General features: G+C 40.8%; 1 protein-coding gene across 1 annotated transcript in view; it reads left to right on the plus strand.

Annotated features, from left to right (window-relative positions):
- Positions 1–15325: 15325 nt before the first annotated feature.
- LOC126188151 (RAB6-interacting golgin) overlaps positions 15326–20361 on the plus strand; it is a 59463-nt gene continuing 54427 nt past the window's right edge. Inside the window, exons 1-2 of the mRNA XM_049929658.1 lie at positions 15326–15739; positions 15903–16075. Of these exons, the coding sequence (XP_049785615.1) occupies positions 15667–15739; positions 15903–16075 (246 nt within the window). The 5' untranslated portion in view covers positions 15326–15666. The remainder of the gene's footprint in view (positions 15740–15902; positions 16076–20361) is intronic.

Genomic DNA, 20361 nt, shown 5'->3' on the forward strand with positions numbered 1-20361 from the left:
CTTCTGACATCACGTTTGTAGGGCTTTGGTGGTCAGCCATCCTCAGTCCACTTCTGGCATTTCTTGACCACATGATTTGGTTTCTTCCAGTCGTGTTTAGAAGACAATTTCAATGATTTACTTATAAGAGCCTCTTGAGATGTAGAATCTCCTCCTTTATTTGACAAAGCTTTCTCACATGCACAAAGCTGAGTTGTCAAGTTATCAATAGTCCTATCACTTTTTGACATAAGCATCCAACTTGATTTAAATGAAAAATACTCATCTGGTAGTGCGCCTAAAATTTTATGGATCAAAAATAAATCAGGCAATTCTGGATTATTTTCTGCATCTTTGGCCATTTGTTCTTTCAAATCACTCCACACATTTTTCAGCTTTGATATTTGAGCTGCTGTATCATCACTAGAATGTTTCACATATCCCAAAAATTGTAAACAAAGGTATAAACTTTAGCTTCAGAAACATCATAAAATAATTTATGCAATTATGCCCACACTTCTCGTGGGGTTTTAAGATGCATTACTTTCCCAATTTCTTCCTCTTTCATATTCATAGTCAATACAGTTAAAGCATTGTTGTCAGCCTTAAGACAATTATTTAGTGTGTTCTTATATGTCACCCTTACGTGAGCAGTAGCACCTTCTGCAGGTTCTATTGGTTTAACTAACATACCTTCAATAATGTTAAGGTCTTCAGGAATACCATATAGACAAACACTTGCTTTGTATTTCAATGTATTCCAATTTGATTGCCCTTCTGGTAAACCAATGCTTATTACCCTTGTCGAATCAATAGTCGAACTTCATTTGAAAAGTTACAGTGACGTATGAAAGTCGAATACACGAATTTCCCAATTTACACTTCATTTACGTACGAAACATATAAATAGTGTTTCTCCAGTTCCTTTAAATAATTGAGCAGTAGCACAACTGGGCACATAACCTGTTTGGTTATTTAGAAATGACACAAGTTTTTGTAGATAAAAAACACACTGGTTTGTTAGAAGTCTACAGAATAACACTTAACAACGATAGTAAATTTCCATTGTGGCAAAGAACACAAAACAATCCATGTCCTCTAAGATAGAGTTATTTAAATGTCAGTGAAGTTATTAAATAACACTGTTCACAACGCAAAACTTTAACAGTCATAGCTGTTTACATGCCTACATGGTACATTTTAATGAAAAAAATAACACAACTTACTAATTACAGACTTTATTATTCGTTACATATAACCTAACCCCAAATTTAACTGTGTATCTGTTTACAAATGTTCATATAGACATACCTGTCTGCTGTCAAGCGCCTTCAAATCACAATTGCACGAATGTCTGGATGCAGACCCAACTCACTGGTTCATGAATGTTTGGTTCCTTTGATGTGGGTCGAAAGACCGACAAGCAGCAAATATGACTAGCACTACTCGAATAAGGTTGGCAAGCAGCAAGCGATCCTAATACACTACCTGGCTGTAAGCGAGCAGTAATACAGTGTTCACCAATTGCTACATGTTTGGTGCTGCCTTTACACAAATGAGGTTACATTCCTCTGTTCTTGACCATGCAGTACATGTGCATAAAACCTGTTAGTGTTGTTACTCAAAACCATATTCACAGAGCTAGGTAAGTCCAGTGCATATATTATTTGTAATGGAAACAATTTCTTTTTCGACAAACTTGTAAAATGTAGTGAAATGTTGGGTGTAGATCAAACCCTGCTTTCTGGATATGTTACAGCATACAGGACATGGACTTGGCAGTTGTTTCTGTTTGCTAGACCATAACAGAAGATCATGTCTTCCATTTCCTATGTGGAGTAATGGGCTTCTGTTATGCAGCTAAGTCCAAAGATAAAACTACAATGCAAAACATTTCACTAACTTACCAAAACACAGACTGGTTCCAGTAGAAGTAATGAAGGCGCTGCACTTACATAGAACTGTGAGTGTGATTTACAGTAACAACACTAACAGATGTTTACTGCATGTTGTATCTGTGATCAATAATAGAGGAATATGTTCTCATTTGTTTAATGCATTCTGTAGGTCGTTTGTAATAGCAACGAACCTACAGTAGCAGAGATGTGTTTTACAGCAGTGAAGATGAACAAGTGCCCAAAGCTCCTAAGACATGCATGTTATTGCCTGTATTTAATGGACATTTCTGTCTTGTTTTGGTCCACTCAGCTGCCTCTCAAAATTCTGTTTTTGTGTGAAAATTTCATTAACCTATTACACATTACTTTTCTATTATTTTACTCAGTCCTGGTAGTAACACGACCGTTTCATAATTTTCTATATTTGATTTGTCTTCTTTCATACGAACAGGGACCACTTTAACCATTTTTAAACAATGTGGAACTGTGCCTGTCAGAAAGGATGACTTGATTATATTTGCAAGAGGCATAAGATATTATTGTACTTCCTACAAAGTTTGAACATCCTTCATCTTCATGTTTTCAGACAACCAGTCAGCAAGATCATAGTTATTTTGAAAGGTTTGGGTTAGCAGCATACTTTTCACACGAGCAGATGCTCAAGTCCAACACTTCTTGTGAGTAGTTATAAGACAATGAGGTTGCTGCACTTACATATTTTTTTTAATCTTCTCATACTTATTTGGCTACCTATGTTGTAACATAACATGAAAGACACTTCACATAACATTAGCCTATACATCAAATCTTTTGCAGCTGAGACACTTTTCCAAGGAATTATTGGCCAAACTGGAGAAGTCTACCCAAAGAGTGAATGAATCTCAACATTTCATTAACTTTTGTCTGTGTAAACACCACCACTATTGTCAAAAATATATGTCCTCTGATGACTTCATGTTTTGTCAAAGTATATTGGAGATGCAAGGACCACCCAATTAGGTACATCCTATTGCAGAACTACTGCAGTCACTGTCCCTCCTTGAAGACACACATAATCCCTTGAAATGGTTCTCCACATGCAAATAAAATCACAAATTTGTACAATACTTGTGCTCTCCTCTACAGTAACTTGTTTTATGGTTTTCATTTGCAAGTATCTTTCTTTGGTAAGAATATATAGGGATACACATCTTTGGTGTGGTATATAATATCTTAGTTAGCAGCACCTATAGCAGAGCAACATTTGTGATACTGTCAGATGCTAAATCTAGGGCTCCAGTTATGACTTTTATGCTGGTAACACAATTTCAACAGGATATTTTTATTGAGGTCTGTTAATGCTGGGAATCACCTGAGCCAAATTATAAGAAATAACTTAAATTTTTGCATTTGGGATTGGAGGCAATCTTACATAATATTTAAATAAATCGACCTTCATATTAAGATAGGGAGTCATCACAACTTCAGTGAAACTGGCCGCATTGTGAGCTATGTTAGAGCATCGGTTAGCCGAACATCATTCAACTGAACGATTGCTTAATCGAACTGTCACTCACTCGCGCATGTCGGCATTCGTCCACTAAGATCTTGCCGCTCCCCCCCCCCCCCCCCCGACACCTCAGCCCACCAATGATGACGAGTTGAGTTGCCGACACTGTAGTAACCGTTTGCCCTCTGCTACAATCGGTTGTGTCGATTTTGTAGAGTAAAGTAAACATTCTATATAAAATGCCCTTCTATGAGAGGTAAACATGAGATTAATAACATGTTAGAGCAGGGGCAGCCACAATTTCAGCTTGCAGACCGTGTCTCGGGACGAGTTCCAATGTGCTGTGCCTTGCAACACATTTCCCCTGGCGCCATGCTACGTTGCTTGAGCGTGAGAACGGGGAAGAGGGGGAACTTGCAAAAGCGCAGTGTCTATATGGCAGTACATTGACACTGCACAAGACTTCGTCAGATATGACATTTCTCAACAATATGCATCACAAAGAAAATAAATTTTCAGTATTATTTAATTATTGTTGGCATACTGAAAAGATAACTTTTATCTAGTACAAACTGTTGGCAATGCACAGTATAGTATTGCCTCCGATAGAAAAAATACTAGAAAAAAATTCCAGAGACTTAAGAATGGAGAAGCGTTATCTGCGCTATCAGAATTACAAACATTATTATCTGTTTTCTTTTGTAGAGGAAGAATGAGTGTTTTTTTGTTTTCATTGTCTTATCAATTCTGCTGTTCTCGCTGATGGACGTTAATTGTTCACAGTCTGTAACTGATACAATTATTTGTAGTAGAAATATAATTTGCTGAATATATATATATATATATATATATATATATATATATATATGAGATTACTAATTATAGTGAGTGTTTTTTACAGTAGCGAGTCCTATCCTTTATATGATTCAGTGCATAATAATTAAAAGTTGCCCTGGCCATTTTGTGTAGTCTAATTATTGTAGTGCCACCATTAATGACAAAAATTATATAAGTTCTTCCAACAGTCATATCTTCCTAAAAGTATAAAAAGAATAATCATAATAAAGTGAAAACGGAGTATTGTAGTATTTTTCAATTCATATTAGACCAGAGGTACAGTTTTTTATTAATAACGATATCAATGAATGCTTACACTGCCATTGCACATTTGCAGCTATCTTGGAGCATCCAGCCTCATAGAAAAGGAAACTAAGCATTGTTTAGATGTATTATTGCATAATATTAAAAAAGGATCTTTAATCCATCATGAGTAGGACTGATGTCTTCACGTTGGTATATGTATGCTATTGTTGGTGATAGCACCTTGAGAAAAATTAGCTGTGATTTTAACAAACAAAAAAGAGAAAAGATTCATTAATTCTGTTTTTCAAAACCATTTCATTCAATAAGAGTAACGGCACAGTTATCGTTGTATGAAGTATTCAACTAAAAACTTAATTATTCATTACACGATAACAGATACAGATATTTTCACAGTGTTTGACACTCAAGTTGCCACGTATTCGCACTTTTGCAGCCTCATTATGGAGACTTGAAAACTCTGCCTTTGGGAAGCAATAGAGACGCCATGGAAAACTGTACAGTGTAAAACTATTTCCTATTAAAACTAGAAGTACCGTGCATGTCAGCCAGTTACATCTGCACATACACAGGAACGCTTCCAACCGAAACGGCAAATGGTCTCAGAAATGGAAACAAAAGTCACAGTGTCCTCAAAAGTTTATAAAACTATCCTTGTAATTCATTGAAGGCTACAATGAATTATTCAAAACTTGCATTTTCTTTAATGCCATATGAGCTTAGGGAACTGGACTGTAAGAATGACTTCCTTCTGCAACAGGATTTTCTTTTTAAATGAATTCATATCAAATTAAAAAGAAGTTACATTGGAATGTCTTACTGTGGGCAGTGAGCAGTCAAGTCCACTCAAAAGACAAAGTCTGCACTCCATTCCGAACTTTATAATTTTCGTTCCTCCACTACATTTTGCTTCCTAAATTCAACAATAGTGAGTTTTAGATCGATAAATCATTCCAGGCGTGCGCCATGACTTAACCAACGTATTTTGCAGGAGTGTTTGAAGTCTTTGTTCAGTTCCACTGAAGACTGTTGCAATTGTCAGTGGAATGACACACGAACCTTCAGAAAGTTTACTATTCGTACCACTAATTTCTCCATATGCTCAAAGCCTGCAAAATTTACAGAAAGTGCTTCTTGATGTACAGAACAATCAATCGTATCTGTCGATCATTGTAAATTTTTGCTCTTTTATTGTCAACTAAATCTCTAAATTCTTTCTGCATGGTATTGTAACGTCGTTTCGTAGCAAATGTGCAATACCTGTCGCTTATGCGATTTGAGAATTCTCATCCCTTTCTTCAGGCCTCCCATTCATTTTAAAGGACTGTGACGATAATAGCTAGACTGACCCCTTTTGTACAAACAGCCACTGGACCTGCTAAAGTCCTTCATATCACGAACAAATAGCAAAGGGTACAGAGCGGTGCCATCAAGATTCTGCCGAACTCATAGAGCTATGACGATCAGTAAAGACTGCATCTGAATAAATGAAATGTCGCCCGAAAAAAACCGAGCAAAGACGAGTGACATGCGTGAAGTTTGGCACGCCATGGCCTGCCCTGTCTTAGAGGAAGCTGAACCTGCAAAAAAGCTGTCTAATAAGCACAAAGTTTGTAAGCCGTCAATTAAGGATATAAAAAAATAAAAGTACACAAGCAGTACAAATTTTATATTTAAGCTCGATTCTACTGATGGATCGACAGGTCGTAAAACTATGAAGCTCGCCATGAAGGCGGATCGAGATGATTCTGCTTACAAGTGGTCTCCACAGAAGTGATCACAAGGTTCCATCTTGTATGAAAAGCCAATTCTACATCTACTACATCTACATCCATACTCCGCAAGCCACCTGACGGTGTGTGGCGGAGGGTACCTTCAGTATCTCTATCGGTTCTCCCTTCTATTCCAGTCTCGTATTGTTCGTGGAAAGAAGGATTGTCGGTATGCCTCTGTGTGGGCTCTAATCTCTCTGATTTTATCCTCATGGTCTCTTCGCGAGATATATGTAGGAGGGAGCAATATACTGCTTGACTCTTCGGTGAAGGTATGTTCTCGAAACTTCAATAAAAGCCCGTACCGAGCTACTGAGCGTCTCTCCTGCAGAGTCTTCCACTGGAGTTTATCTATCATCTCCGTAACGCTTTCGCGATTACTAAATGATCCTGTAACGAAACGCACTGCTCTCCGTTGGATCTTCTCTATCTCTTCTATGAACCCTATCTGGTACGGATCCCACACTGCTGAGCAGTATTCAAGCAGTGGGCGAACAAGCGTACTGTAACCTACTTCCTTTGTTTTCGGATTGCATTTCCTTAGGATTCTTCCAATGAATCTCAGTCTGGCATCTGCTTTACCGACGATCAACATTATATGATCATTCCATTTTAAATCACTCCTAATGCGTACTCCCAGATAATTTATGGTATTAACTGCTTCCAGTTGCTGACCTGCTATTTTGTAGCTAAATGATAAAGGATCTATCTTTCTGTATATTCGCAGCACATTACACTTGTCTACATTGAGATTCAATTGCCATTCCCTGCACCATGCGTCAATTCGCTGCAGATCCTCCTGCATTTCAGTACAATTTTCCATTGTTACAACCTCTCGGTACACCACAGCATCATCTGCAAAAAGCCTCAGTGAACTTCCGATGTCATCCACCAGGTCATTTATGTATATTGTGAATAGCAACGGTCCTATGACACTCCCCTGCGGCACACCTGAAATCACTCTTACTTTGGAAGACTTCTCTCCATTGAGAATAACATGCTGCGTCCTGTTATCTAGGAACTCCTCAATCCAATCACACAATTGGTCTGATAGTCCATATGCTCTTACTTTGTTCATTAAACGACTGTGGGGAACTGTATCGAACGCCTTGCGGAAGTCAAGAAACACGGCATCTACCTGTGAACCCGTGTCTATGGCCCTCTGAGTCTCGTGGACGAATAGCGCGAGCTGGGTTTCACATGACCGTCTTTTTCGAAACCCATGCTGATTCCTACAGAGTAGATTTCTAGTCTCCAGAAAAGTCATTATACTCGAACACAATACGTGTTCCAAAATTCTGCAACTGATCGACGTTAGAGATATAGGTCTATAGTTCTGCACATCTGTTCGACGTCCCTTCTTGAAAACAGGGTCGTATCGAGGAAAGAAGATGATGCTCTCGGAAACATTTACAATGCTAACGAAACTGCTCAGTCGGAATGCTTTACCTAAGAAAACTCTTGCTTCATGTCATGAATTAGCAACACTCGGTCCTAAAATAGGCAAGGATGGTTTAACTGCTATAGCTTTCTTAGTGTTAATGGTAGCCAGCACTTCTCTACGCTCGTCATTGAAAAAAGTATGATAATGAGCTGTTCAAAATGGTTCAAATGGCTCTGAGCACTATGGGACTTAACTGCTGTGATCATCAGTCCCCTAGAACTTAGAACTATTTAAACCTAACTAACCTAAGGACATCACACACATCCATGTCCGAGGCAGGATTCGAACCTGCGACCGTAGCAGTCGCACGGTTCCAGACTGTAGCGAATGAGCTGTTTCAGACATGTTAAAATGTCTGCAATGCCTATTGTTTACACCTGATCACTGTACCAAATGGTATTTAATGGCGCAGATGTATCTTCCAGGACAATGCTCGCAGTTTAATTGATTCTTCTTTTTGAGGAGAACGATCTTGAGGCAAAGTGTCCTTGGCAGTCGTGTCAACTAATTGAAACAATGTTCCGCTAAGCTCCACTGTTTGCTGCCTGAGGTTGATTTTGTGTGATGGATTATTCAGGAAATCTAACCCTTCGCCGCTTATCCTTGATACGACTTTCACAACCTTCTGGAATCTTACACCCTCAATGTGAGAGGTCAGTGACATACAGCTTACTGAGCATATGTCACCTCTGCCCCTCTGCCTATACCACTTAACTTATATCTTGGAGGGTGATATCTCGTGACTTCAGTGCATTGTTTACTTATGACTAACACGTGAGCCCCAGTGTTGACTGATAGTCTGTGTGTTCTACCATTAATAGTGCGTGGCAACCAGCACTCCGCCTTTGCATGCGCTCTGATAGCATAGAATTTTAATGGGAACGGCTGGCAGCGGTCCCAGGGTTCCCGTTCCTGTTTAATGGACCCCTTTTTGCAAATTTCCCTGTACTGCTACACTCACGATATGTATGGCCCACCCTTTGACGATTGGTACGCAATGGTCGGCCACAGTTTTTCGCGATGTGTCCCTGCCGATTGCATCTGAACAATGAAACCCTGTGTAAAATACATTTCTTTCTTTCCTCTAATGCTGTAGCAATGTTCACTGCATCAATCAAATTCTTCGGAAATTCTGCCCTTACACGGCGCAATGTTTTGGGTGGCAATCCTCACAAAAAAGTATCTAAGGCCGTGTTCTCTGCTTCTTGCAGAATATATTTGTTGCTTCATCACTGGCTGACAATTGGTAAGTGTTACTATTAACTTTTCGTATTCTATCCACAAAGCTTTCTATTGCTTTGTTGTGTCTTCAGGACATGGTGTTCAATTACTCCCTATAAAAACAGCTGTTCTACTTTTTAAACCTTTCGAACAAACCTTGTTTCAATTCTTCAAAAGATAATGCATTTCATACCTCCTCGTGATATAGTATGTGCGCCTTAGCTTTCCCAGATTAACCGTAATTTTGTCATTTGCAACATCTTTTCATCTGACCAGGAACCAGGTTTAGTGGCTGCTAACAAATCAGCAAAAAATGCTCATATATCCTCGCTTGGCTTGCCAGAGAAGGGAGTCACATGGGTGGCTGCTGATGAATCTAGTGTGGGGAGGGGGTGGGAGTTGCACTAGATGTCGACCTATACTCAGATAACCGATTCAACAATTCATTACTGTCAGATCTCAATTGGGCTACCTGATTAAGTAGGCTCTGAATAGCCTTATGGGTGGAAACTCCTTGTGTCTTACTGTCTTCATTATAATGCTTTCCTATTTAACAAATGGTTATCTGCACAAATATACTTCCTATGAGCACAGAAACATAGACTGACCTATATAACCAGTAACATTAGAAATTTGATTACAATTCTGATCAAAATAACAAAAAATCTAACAACATCTGAAAAGAAATTTTCTAGTGTCAAATTTCTTTGAAGAATGAGAGCTTTACCATTTCCCCCAAGTTTATTTTCGAGGCTGATAATACGCTTATAGACAGGCATGCGGTGGCGGCGTTGACGATACACACATCGACGAGGCGTAGTGCTTCAGTGCTGTTGCAGATAGAGCTCACAGCGGGATGGTTCCATTGGCGTGCACTGCCCGCATATATACACGACGAGTGACCTTCATTACGTAACGCGCTGATAACGGACTTAGACTCAGCAGGCACCAGCCGGAGTGTGTTATCCCAGACGCGCGCTGTAGTTGTTCTAGCAGCGCGCTCCGCTGGTGCGACCGCCGAACTGGCGCCGAGCCAAGTCGTGCGGGTTGCGTCACCGACTCGCTAGGCGCCAAGCGGGCAGTGCGGCAATATGTTTTGGAATTTTTTCAAACTGTTGCATCCTTGAGCCCCCGGTTCGCGATGTACGCTCACTGGTTAATGGGTGACGCTACAGATCACACTTTATTAATAATTATAGTACAAAGTAATATCTCCAGTTACAGTTACATTTTCAGCAAGTACACCAAGTCCTTTCATCCATATATGTATTTTTTCATGATTACTAACTTTTCTACATGAACGAGTATACAAAGTAAATGTTTTTTGCACTGCAAGAGCGTTGCTTGAAAAGGAAATATATGTGGAACCAATTTGCACTCACCAATCTACCGAAGTACTGTCCGCTGGCTGCAGGTTGTCATCTGCTTTCTGCGGGTTGGTCGCGGCCCGTCGCTGGCGATAGCGTCACGAATTTTTTGTACCACAAATTCGCTACCACGTACACTTCAAAGTAGAGCCAAGGTTACCTGACACCAAATGCAGCGGATGGCGTTTAGTGACACTAGAAAAGTCAGCGACAGAGGGGAGCAAATGTCATTATTTTGTCAGGGATGGCGGGAGGGGAAACGACACTTTGTGGGCGGTCGGTGGGCTCTTTCCTTAGCTCAGAGGGTGAGGTGTGAGTGAAACATTGATGGTTCCACTAACAGTTGTTTATTGAGATATAAGACCCTTTGAACAAACAGAGTAGTAAAAAGTGTTTTAACTGGTTCAATTCCTCACTGCTAAGAAGCGGTGGAGTCATAGTGTGCAAATTCCAGTGACCGCTGATGCGACGACAGCTCATGTTGCAGCGGCCGGCCAGACGTCGTATTCTGCCCTCAGTAACTTGACCGTGACCCACTGCAGCGGCGGTGCGGTCTTCTCTTTGTGAATTCGTTCGTTGCGTTATTAACAAGCGGCTACGGCGTGGCGTGGAGTGCTATGTCCTGGAATCGAACCAGCGCCCTCAGGTTCGGTATCTTCTGGGGGAGTTCATCAACGTCTAGGTTCACAGGTGACCCATTTGGTGAGGCCGTAGTCCCTTTATCCTCACCAGCCACCTGGGTAAGTACTACACGAACTTCTTTCTGGTAACATTTGGGAAGGCATCTTCTGCGTTGATCTACTGGCGCGGTTATCGACATCTTCTACCGAGCAGCGTAGCGGCTAAGTAGTTGTAGCGAAGTATGACCTCTGATCTCTTGGTCCGTCCATCTAGGCGACGTTTCTTCGTGTCTTCTTTCTCCTCTCAAAGGACCTCCTCAAAGGACCACTTCAGCTCATTTGTCGGAGGTATTTATTCAGCATTTTTCCCAATGTCACGAAGTTTCTATGGCAGCGTCTGACTCTTCGGTAGTTGATCTATGCTTCTCACGTTGGGCAGAAACGTGACCAATGTCGACACATGTGCCAGCTTTCCATTGTTTTACCTCTATGCTGGCGGGATCGGGCATTGCTCTGTTGCCCTCCTCTGCAGCGCCAGATACGTCACACACATGAGTTCAGTACACTGACAGTTCCTGGAGCATTGACCACTGATGAGCGAACAGCGCTGGTCGTTGTTCTCCTTGGAAGAATTATATGTCTGCTCGGTCGTTGATCTGTCGAAGTGCTGACTGCTGCTGTGCAAACTCCACTGGTCATCAGACTTTTGTCCGCCCCGGTAGCTGAGTGGTCAGCGCGACAGAATGTCAATCCTAAGGACCCAGGTTCGATTCCCGGCTGGGTCAGAGATTTTCTCCACTCAGGGACTGGGTGTTGTGTTGTCCTAATCATCATCATTTCATCCCCATCGACGCGCAAGTCGCTGAAGTGGCGTCAAATCGAAAGACTTGCACCCGGCGAATGGTCTACCCGACGGGAGGCCCTAGTCACACGACATTATTATATTATCGGCCTTCTCACGTTGGGCAGAAACGTGGCCAACGTCAACGCATGTACTGGCTTTTCTTGATCGACTGTTGCCGCTTTCGAATATTATGGCTTAATGTGTCAAAGTCTCTAAAATGTTCACTTAACCTATAATAAGTCTTTACGTATTTTTCTACTCTGAACAATCATAAATAACACATAATTATTATACACTTTACATACATGAGATATCAATAAATTAAGTAATATATTAGCCAACATTTTAAATATTTGTAATTCATAAATTCAATTGTTGTAAAAAAATATAGATGCCTCTTGAAAAAAGTTCTGTAAACATTTCCCAGGTTGTATCTAAGCAATGCCTCTGCAGTATCCTCCCTTTCGGGAGTGCTAGTCTTGCAGACTTGGCTGGAGAGCTTCTGTGAAGTTTGGAAGTTAGGAGATCAAGTACTGATCTAAGTAAAGCTGTGAAGAGAGGTCATTATTCATGCCGAGGTACTTCAGTTGGTAGAGCACTTGCCCACAAAAAGGTAAAATCCCGAGTTCGAGTCTCGGTCCGACACCCAGTTTTAATCTGCCAGTAGTTTCAAAGTTCACACCTTTTTCTCAGGTATGCCACTGGTAATAAAACTGAAAACAATCGTCGGCACATTCTGGAATTAAAAGAACAGCAACCCATTTTTTGATTTTCTGCAGCAGTGTGTTTGTGTGTGTGTGTGTGTGTGTGTGTGTGTGTGTGTGTGCAAACCAATGACGTATCTCGCATTCCTAAAAGATTTTTGGATAAAGAAAAAAAAACAGACTTAATATACACTCCTGGAAATGGAAAAAAGAACACATTGACACCGGTGTGTCAGACCCACCATACTTGCTCCGGACACTGCGAGAGGGCTGTACAAGCAATGATCACACCCACGGCACAGCGGACACACCAGCAACCGCGGTGTTGGCCGTCGAATGGCGCTAGCTGCGCAGCATTTGTGCACCGCCGCCGTCAGTGTCAGCCAGTTTGCCGTGGCATACGGAGCTCCATCGCAGTCTTTAACACTGGTAGCATGCCACGACAGCGTGGACGTGAACCGTATGTGCAGTTGACGGACTTTGAGCGAGGGCGTATAGTGGGCATGCGGGAGGCCGGGTGGACGTACCGCCGAATTGCTCAACACGTGGGGCGTGAGGTCTCCACAGTACATCGATGTTGTCGCCAGTGGTCGGCGGAAGGTGCACGTGCCCGTCGACCTGGGACCGGACCGCAGCGACGCACGGATGCACGCCAAGACCGTAGGATCCTACGCAGTGCCGTAGGGGACCGCACCGCCACTTCCCAGCAAATTAGGGACACTGTTGCTCCTGGGGTATCGGCGAGGACCATTCGCAACCGTCTCCATGAAGCTGGGCTACGGTCCCGCACACCGTTAGGCCGTCTTCCGCTCACGCCCCAACATCGTGCAGCCCGCCTCCAGTGGTGTCGCGACAGGCGTGAATGGAGGGACGAATGGAGACGTGTCGTCTTCAGCGATGAGAGTCGCTTCTGCCTTGGTGCCAATGATGGTCGTATGCGTGTTTGGCGCCGTGCAGGTGAGCGCCACAATCAGGACTGCATACGACTGAGGCACACAGGGCCAACACCCGGCATCATGGTGTGGGGAGCGATCTCCTACACTGGCCGTACACCACTGGTGATCGTCGAGGGGACACTGAATAGTGCACGGTACATCCAAACCGTCATCGAACCCATCGTTCTACCATTCCTAGACCGGCAAGGGAACTTGCTGTTCCAACAGGACAATGCACGTCCGCATGTATCCCGTGCCACCCAACGTGCTCTAGAAGGTGTAAGTCAACTACCCTGGCCAGCAAGATCTCCGGATCTGTCCCCCATTGAGCATGTTTGGGACTGGATGAAGCGTCGTCTCACGCGGTCTGCACGTCCAGCACGAACGCTGGTCCAACTGAGGCGCCAGGTGGAAATGGCATGGCAAGCCGTTCCACAGGACTACATCCAGCATCTCTACGATCGTCTCCATGGGAGAATAGCAGCCTACATTGCTGCGAAAGGTGGATATACACTGTACTAGTGCCGACATTGTGCATGCTCTGTTGCCTGTGTCTATGTGCCTGTGGTTCTGTCAGTGTGTTCATGTGATGTATCTGACCCCAGGAATGTGTCAATAAAGTTTCCCCTTCCTGGGACAATGAATTCACGGTGTTCTTATTTCAATTTCCAGGAGTGTATGTAACCAAAAAAGCGAGTCGTATAAACTTCGTGATTTGTGAGGCAATAAGATTGTACAATCTCGGAAGGGTAGCGTGACTGCAGATGATATTTAGGTGCCAGCTGTTGGTTGATTTGCTATTGCAGAAAACATTTTCGTCTCTGACTGTTACTTCTTTTATAAATGTATTTGTGGCCCTTGATTTGTCCCTGTGCGAAATCTATTTTCAGAGCCAACATTTGTGTTTCGCCTTCCTTGTATTTAAATCTTGTCACAGTCATGATACGCACTATGACATTCATACCCACCCATATGATTTCAATTCACGCCACATTGAAAGCTGTGCAACAGTGTAGAATTTGTGGCGTCCTGTGTGGACAGTACCTCACGATGTCAGTTAGTCAGTTACTTCCATGGCCCATGGATCATTTTGCACGATAAATCGTCATGATGTGGAAAGAGTCATTTTACATTCAAATTGCAAATTAATTTGTACATCTATCTATACTCTAAACATCACCATATATTTTTTTCCCCCCAAAATGAAAACAAGGTATACAGATTGAGTTAGCAATTCCTACCCACCACCTTTTACACAGTACAAACATAGAAATTCTTCTATGGAATAGAAGGAGTTGTCAAAGAGAAACTTTTTCAATTTATTTTCAAATTTTACCTTGCTGTCTGTTCGACATTTTATATCGCTGGGGAAGTGGTAAAATTTTCTTGTTGGAGCGTTGTGCACCGCTTTTTGTGCTAAAGACAACTTTAATATTGAGTAATAAATGTTATCTTTTCTTCTAGTATTGTAATTAGGAACCTCATTGTTCCTTTTGAACTGTAGTAGATTATTTACAACAAACTTCACAAGGGAAAAAATATACTATGAAGCAGTAGTCAGAATGCTCAACAGATGTCTACAAGATGATCGCGGTTGAGCACCACATATTATTCTTACAGCACGTTTTGGGGCAATGAAGACCTTTCTTAAAGATGAGTTACCCCAGAACATTATTCAATATGACATTACTTAATGAAAATAAGCAAAATATGTCAACTTACTGATTTCTCTCTCCCCAAAATTTGCTATGTTTTTAAAGTGCAAATGTGGTTGAACTAAGTTGTTTTAGGCGTTCCAAAAGGTGTTTTTCCACTTAAAAATTCTCCCAATTATGGCCATCACCATGTGTTCCACTTGACACTACAGAGAGCCACAAGCTTTGGCGCGTGTGTGATCTTACCTATAGATTGGTAAGTTTTGTCACTTCCGAAAGAAAGACGTGTTGTCAGTCCTGCAGACTTGACGTTTAGCAGTGTAGGCAAAACTGAAAACTCGTGATGACGGGTAACTGATGTAATAAATACGAACGTGCTACGTAAAATGTAGCACGTTGGAAAAACTGAGTTTAAAATTAGAAAGGAAAAAGTTATAATTGTAATCTCTCAAGCCCGTTCGTTAACAGAAAGGCGAAGCCCACTTTCTTGAAACAGAAGATATACAATCGAAACAAGCCATGTGTAGGGGCAAGAAAGTATGAATTATTTGTCTGTGGGTACTGGTTTCTGAAAAATGATAGAAAAAATACTTACCAGAGATAGAAGGTGACGTATCTTTGTTGATGTTAAACTGACATGGCTGAAAGATGGGCTGGGTTTACTGAAGAAGATCTTCGGAAATTTGCACAGACAGAAGAAACTGTGGAAGGTATAGGAAAAAACCAGTTTAAGGGACAATGATAGAATACGATAGAAAATGCTAATAGCGTTGCGCTGTTTTGTGAGAAACTTATTGCCTTGTGCTCCATTTAGGTTATGGAGGGATTTTTAAATCGCCAGCTAACATTTTCATTGTAATTCCATTTTTGCAGCTCGGAAAGCAGCCCATCCAAGTAGTAGCCATGTATTGAAACAGCAAGATAAAATTAATGGCACAGGAAGGAAAAATGTTACGCGACTAAGAATGTTGCAGAAGCCGCGAAGCACTTCTAATTTACCCAGATCTGGCGATATTCCAGATAAGGCACTGCTGTACAAAACCAAAGTAAGGAATTTGGATAAATAAGCATAACAACCGATTTTTTTTTTTTTTAGGTTTCTGCCCGAAGTGAGAAATAGATCTGTGATTTAGGCATTATCGCAGTTGGTGGCCAGAACAAATGATATACAGTTAACTGTCTTGTAATAGACCGGTGTAAATTTTTGTATTGTCATGGCAGCAAGTTTGCTTTTTCTCCAAATTTTAGGAGGGTTTTCTCAATAGTGGTTTTGTCCTTCTGAATTTGTTTAACATAGTAGTAATGAATTGGGCATTATGTTGTTCCACCGATCATTTCACAGTCAGTTTACAAAATGTAGTGCTAACTATAGTGTGACATGCTGCAGCAAGTCAAAACTTTTTTTTGCGACAAATGATATTTGCAGTATGGTTCTTGAAAAACCACATGACAGTAATTTAGAGTTATTCGAGAAAAAAAGTTTCAATCACACGTATAACACAAGAAACAAAGACAGTTTTATGCTTCCCACTCATTGCTTAAACCTATATGCACAGTCTCCTCAGTATATGGCAATGAAAATTCATTACAAACTAAAAGGAAAGAATGTTCTGAGTATGAACCTAGAGACACTGAAAACAAAGCCTTATGATATAGTTGTCAAACGCTGCTTCTACACTGTTGAGGAGTTCATGAAGGATGAACTGAACATTTGAGCAGAATAAATTTACATATAGTCTTGTGTGTAAATGTTGCTGTCCTTCACAAAAGGGAGGAAAGAAAAATAAAAGTTTATATTAATGTTAAAATTCTTTGTAGCAATTAGGCCTAAGTTGTGTTATCCATCTTTTTGACGTGTCTCCTGTACACTAATCATATGATTAGAAATTGTATGTTACGAGACAAATAAAACACTATTCACTATACACTATTCACAGTATGTGGCACATACACACACATTTAGGTTTCTGACCTATGTGCAGTGGGAAAATAACCAGACATATTGTGTGTCATTAAACCACAAATCTTCAAGATGATATTGATTGGTGGCAAACTTTCTTTAAACAGTGCATACAGCTACGTGACCTAAATGAAGCTAATATTTAGCTATGTGGCAAATAGCATTTTTGTGAGCTGTGAGAGTGTATACATTACTGCAGTCACGAATAACATCAAACAGATGTTTTTTAAACATATCATTATCATCAGACCTGCTCCTAAGAAATCAAATGGCTCTGAGCACTATGGGACTTAACATCTATGGTCATCAGTCCCCTAGAACTTAGAACTACTTAAACCTAATGAACCTAAGGACAGCACACAACACCCAGCCATCACGAGGCAGAGAAAATCCCTGACCCCGCCGGGAATCGAACCCGGGCGTGGGAAGCGAGAACGCTACCGCACGACCACGAGATGCGGGCCCTAAGAAATCAGTTGTACAAGCTAGACTGGCCATGACAATATGATTATACCATTACATGCTTGATTGGGTACTTTATTGACCATTTTTGGAATAGCTTACCCTCATGTAAACATCTTGTACTCCTGGCCAAAGTGGCATTGAGCAGATATGAAGTAACTGATAGTGAAAATCTGTTTTGTGGATATCAGTAAATCTTTAACCTAATGAGTAGTTGACTGTTACCCTACTTTTGTGATTTCTGTCTAACATTGTGCAAGTGTTAGATGTATTTTTTCTCTAAGTTATCCTCTGTTTGTTGAGTTATTCATCCTTTCACAGTGGACACTGAATATTAATTTTGGATAGAATTTTTAGAAATCAAGGGCCCAATGGTCCCTTCATCAATCATTTAATACAAAGTCACAGATAGGCACAACAAAAAGACCGTCATAAATAAATTTTCAGCCAATTTTGTTGAAAAACAGATGACACACATACACACACACACACACACACACACACACAAAAATGCAACTAATGGACATGACTACAGTCTCCGGCAGCTGAAGTGTCTCGTTTCCTAAGATGTTATATTAGGGAAGCCTGTTATATATGGAGTCACAAATTTGTTTTGTAGCTTTCTTAGAATAGCCTAGTTGATATACTTGGAGATTGCATTGAGAACTGTGTGCATGTGTAGTCTTTTTCTTCCCATACCATCCGTAAGATATCACAGACTTAACAGTTTCAGCTACCCCTTTAAATTAGCGTGTCACTTTTCTTCTTTGTTTTAAGCTTGCTTGTTATTATTGCTATAGCTACTATCATTATCATTTCTGTTATTGTTGTGTTTCTTATCATCATAGCAGCTATGATAAATATTCATGTACTGGTAATTACATTGTTGTGACACAGAAAATGATAGCTTAAGAATAAAGTTTTGTGCATCTTACATATGCAGCTGCTGGGCAAATGTGCAAGCAGGCGTGGAGCCTTGATTTGTTCAAGTAAAAGAGACAGATACATGAATAAGATAACACGTCTCACGGTAAGAGGGGATCCTGGATCAACTGGTTGCGTTGCGAGAATGTCAGTTACAAAAAATCCTCATGCTGACAGGGTGTATTGCTGTTGATATGAAACAGTAATTATTATGACATGTGGGATGCCAGCTGTAAGTCAGTTTTGTACAGATGAAGCAGAGCTATTTGTTGATCAACATTAATTTTCATAGATACTTAGGCGAGCTGTACGGGATCTACGAATCCCATCAGTTTATGGTCGGCTGCTGGGTAGTAATATCCTCCATTTTGCCAAGAGAGTAAAGCAGGATAGTCCTCCTTATAGTCTATTAATAAGAAAAATATAATTAGTAAAAAATTACAAATATATTTTTAATTATAAAGAGGAAACTGGGGACATTTAAGAAAAGTCTTTACTCGGAAAGACATGGAAATGATTGCTGGGATACTTGAATCCCTGAAACATCTTTGCCTGGGGAAGGCATCACAGAATGTCAAGCATCCTCCTGTGGTGACAATGCAGTGTTAATTAAATGGTGCACAGCAGTATAAATTTCAGTTAGGTCATGGTGTTGTGTGCGAAATTATGCATATTTGTTATGGAGAACTCCAGAGACTGAGAGATGGATGAGCAGTCGAGGTCAGAAGAATGTGTTGTTACCGGGAAATAATACCCATCATAATTCTGATATTTGATGCACCAGTAATTCTTAAGTATATCAAGATAGGATCCACATATTTTTATTATCTCTTCAGCTTGTTTACCTACATTTCATACACTGTGCAGTGGGGGGAGGGGGGGGGGTTGTGGAAGAAGTGATGGAGCAACAGGGTGACGATTCTTCTGGAAAACCTGGAATTCTCAGGGAATTTCATTTTACCTGGAAAAATCAGGTAATTCCAGGAATTTCATAAAATCTCAGGGAATTCTGTTTTTGAACCATCTCTGAAATTGAATTTTATTGATTTCTGTAAATCACAAATTTTGAAATACTAAATACTTTAAAGAGTGTTACTTATATGAATATTATTCTGTATAAATTATTGGTGTTTAAAAACTGCTTAAACTGTTGCCTATGGCTGGTATATAGCTCAGCTGAAAGGAAAGAAAAGTCATTATCATGGTTTGCTGCTCCCACCTCCCTTTCCCACTAACCAGTAATTTATTAGGAGCTTCATGACACCATCTTTCTCCTCACATTTGAAATTCTCAGGCAATTTTTTTTCCAAGTTTGAGTAACCACCCAGAGCAAGTACTAAAAGGTGAAACGAAAAGCCCCTCACATTCAGGACTAATCACCACATATTAAAAATATGAAGATAGCTTAAGATTAATAAACGCCACTCACTGATTTGGCCTTAGTTTTTGACCGACCAGCTGCTTGCTTACATGGCAGTACGAAGAGCAATCTATGGCCACGAGACATGTGATCAGTATGTTGCCAATTCTTCCAGCTGTTATTACATTGCGTCCAGCTGGTATCCAGCAATTCTTGCCAATAATCTGATCCATAACCATAGGATGACAGTCTAAGGTCAAAAAGAAGCAGCATACACAAAAACATCACATCTCAATTTTCTCCTGGAACAAACAAAACTGATTGTTTTTCAGTACATCTCACCAAGTCTGCCTTGTTTGTTAAACACCTGCAGCTAGCTAATGACTTCACCCTCTGCTATGTAGCCTCTTCCTACAGAGTTCTTGTATGCCCACTAAACTGCAGCATCCACTGTGAAAAGGGCCAGTGGTTAAGCTGGTTCCAATGCCCTTGCATGGGGATGCACTTCTGAACTCTTATGTAACTGCATAAGAAGAATAGCTTTATTGACCACTAGGGCCCACTGACTGTCGACTTCCAAAATACACTCTGCAATACCGCCTATAACCCAGAGTGCTCAAAACTTG

This window comes from Schistocerca cancellata, chromosome 1, assembly GCF_023864275.1.
Source record: "Schistocerca cancellata isolate TAMUIC-IGC-003103 chromosome 1, iqSchCanc2.1, whole genome shotgun sequence".
In the NCBI taxonomy this organism is placed as follows: domain Eukaryota; kingdom Metazoa; phylum Arthropoda; class Insecta; order Orthoptera; family Acrididae; genus Schistocerca; species Schistocerca cancellata.